The 2,669-nt window shown below is 39.2% G+C and overlaps 1 protein-coding gene across 1 annotated transcript in view; it reads right to left on the bottom strand.

The window, feature by feature from the left end:
• LOC104073118 (lebercilin-like protein) overlaps positions 1-2,067 on the bottom strand; it is a gene marked incomplete at its 3' end in the record, with an annotated part of 7,577 nt that extends 5,510 nt beyond the window's left edge. Inside the window, exon 1 of the mRNA XM_009572791.1 lies at positions 1,887-2,067. Within this exon, the coding sequence (XP_009571086.1) occupies positions 1,887-2,067 (181 nt within the window). The remainder of the gene's footprint in view (positions 1-1,886) is intronic.
• Positions 2,068-2,669: the final 602 nt, after the last annotated feature.

The raw sequence follows: 2,669 nt of genomic DNA, 5'->3' as shown, positions 1-2,669 counted from the left end.
ATCTGGGAAGACAGAGATGCCTGGGGCAGTGGCTTCAGTGGGGAAACGGCTCTTCCCTGCCGCAGCAGCACCTATTCCTCTCTCTCCCCTTTCCTGCTGGCAGCAGCCGCAGCAACCTTCCTGCTCTCCACAGCTGCAGCCCAGCTCTGCTCCTCCGCTTCCCCTGGCAGGGCCTGGCGTCTGGCCTGGGCCCTGACACCCATGCCTGGTGTGCGAGGCAGCAAGTCCGAGGAAAGTGTGAAGGGGGTCAGTTATACAGCTGGGCACAACAGGGTAGACTGATGATCATGGAGTTTGTCTGTCCTTTGCTCTTACTCCTGAAATACCCGATGTGCTCCACCGTTTCAGGATACGTACCAGACAGTCTTTGTTCTGATGGGCCTGCTGATAGAGGAGAGAAAGCCGCGCAAGCTCATACAGAGCCACACAGGGAGAATGGACTATCAAATTCAATGTGATAGCAAAAGAAAAGGATAAAAAGAATCTGAGATTAGGAATCAAAAGGAGGCGAGACTGTGATTTGGGCAGGGCAGTTATTTTTTTACGTATGTTTTAAATGGATTAAGAAGGACTATCATGGAGGTTCAAGTAAACAGAGAAGAAATTATAGCAGTCAGCTGAGGTCAGACATGTTCAAGACCTTCTGCGGTGAGCAAAATTAACAGGTGCTGTGAAAAAAACTCATCAGAGGTGAAAACCAAAGCAAATGGAAGGTATGCAAGCATCACACCGGCATGTTCTCTGTAATACGATTCCACTGCAGGAAGACTACAATATGACCACAAATATTGTCACACAAATGTTTGCAAAATGAGAACAACCATTACATTATTATTTTATTTTGCCAGAATGGAATGAGAGGATGTAAAAGAAATGGGAAAATACCTCCCTGCAACAGCTGACAAAAATACTGTAAAATCTATACACGTCTATACAGGTAGGTTGTAATTGTGTTCCTGGGAAATTGATCATTTCAAGTAGCCATGACCAAGCAAAAACCACCACTTAAAATATCCAACACAGCTAGTAGCCAATAGTGATTCTTCTGCTAAATAGATTTTTAAAATGTGGTTATTCTTTCTGGTCTGTTAGTTTCATGCCAGTATGACTTCTTGACAGCAGCATATTAGTTATATAATAGAAGAGATAATCAGTGGTTCTTCTCTCTTTTTTTGGTTGATTTGCATCTTGTAGATTTGGTAGATCTAGATGAAATTTTGAAGCTCATCAGGAAAAGCGTCATTGGTTTTACACTCACTTTTTGATGTGGCATGGTGGGATTTAAGAAAGTATGGGTCTAGATATGAAAACATGCAGACATGAAAAAATTCTTCACTGTTAACATTTATGTAAAGGGAATATATTTGTGCTATATGGTCATTCCATTGAAGCACAAACTTAATTTTACATGATACACCATGACTAAGCTGGCCAAAACATGGCTTTTTTTATCAAAACTGACACTTTTGTGCAGACATACAGTTTTTGAGTAACCTTCCTCAGGAAAGGCTTTTTCAGACTAATCATGTGATGCATGGTCAAAACCAGAAATTGCAGTATATGTGGGAGAGCCGTTTTCAAATCCTCAGAATAAAACTGAGGAATAAGGATTGCAGAGGTACTCCGACATCTCAGGTGATTATCCTGCCTCTTGGATCGCCAAGTATTGTGGGATGACACAATAGGGAATCTCTATCTCTCTTCCCTCCCCTTCCTAGCATTTGAAACGTGATTTATTATTTTTCTTCACTGAAAAACTATTTCCCCTGTCTTCCTAATTACTGAAAAAATGCCAAAGAAAGGGAACGGCTATATTTCTCAAGAGAGTCTCATTTTACTACTACCAGAAAACAAAGTACCTTTTTTATCATCTTGGGGGAAGATACGCTGTCCTTTTTTCTTCTTTTTCTTTTTTAACTTTTTCTGTGTTTTCTTCTCTTCAGTTCCTGGTATTTCTAAACATTTGCTGCTTCTAGCTGTTTCAGAGCAAGTCACTGACAAAGCCCTCAGAATAGTTAGCGTGAGAATTTTCACTTCTGTATTCTCTACTGCGTCGCCTACAATCATTACCTCTGCTACAGCTGCTGCTTCTGATACTTCTGTGCTTTGGGGAATCTTTAGCATCCCTGCTTTTTGTGCCATGTTCTGACTTATTATCTTCTGTCACTAAAATATGGAGGAAACAGTCATCTGAGTTCACCACTGTGTTATGGTAGAAGACTTAAAAGTTGACCTCCATAACCTATCGGGAATCAGAATGTTATTGAGTTGTTTATAGTTAACATAAACAACACTAAACAGTGTTCAACAATATTAAACGATGCTAAGAAATGCTAAGTTACCTTTAAAAAACCCCAGTCATTACTCTTTAACCCATTAAAATAATTGTGTGGTCTGTAGTAAGTGGGTAAGTTTGTTTCCAGAATGAACTGTAATATGAAATATACTAGTTTTTATTGCAGAATTTACTAAGATACTGGCATGTATTTTCTGAAGATTTTCAAGGTACTACCATTTAAATGTAAATAGATACCATAGTTTGTTTCCTGTAACGTATACATTTTCTCCATGATTAATGTAATTTAAAAGAAGTGTAACTGTATTTATGCTCAATACCTACAAAGTGCTTTACAATATTAAAAAAATAATTGTTCAAGTCTCTAGAAACT

Source organism: Fulmarus glacialis, unplaced genomic scaffold (assembly GCF_000690835.1).
Source record: "Fulmarus glacialis isolate BGI_N327 unplaced genomic scaffold, ASM69083v1 scaffold50482, whole genome shotgun sequence".
Taxonomy (NCBI): Eukaryota; Metazoa; Chordata; class Aves; order Procellariiformes; family Procellariidae; genus Fulmarus; species Fulmarus glacialis.
Note: the sequence above shows the minus strand (reverse complement) of the source record. Positions and strands in the feature narration are given on the sequence as shown.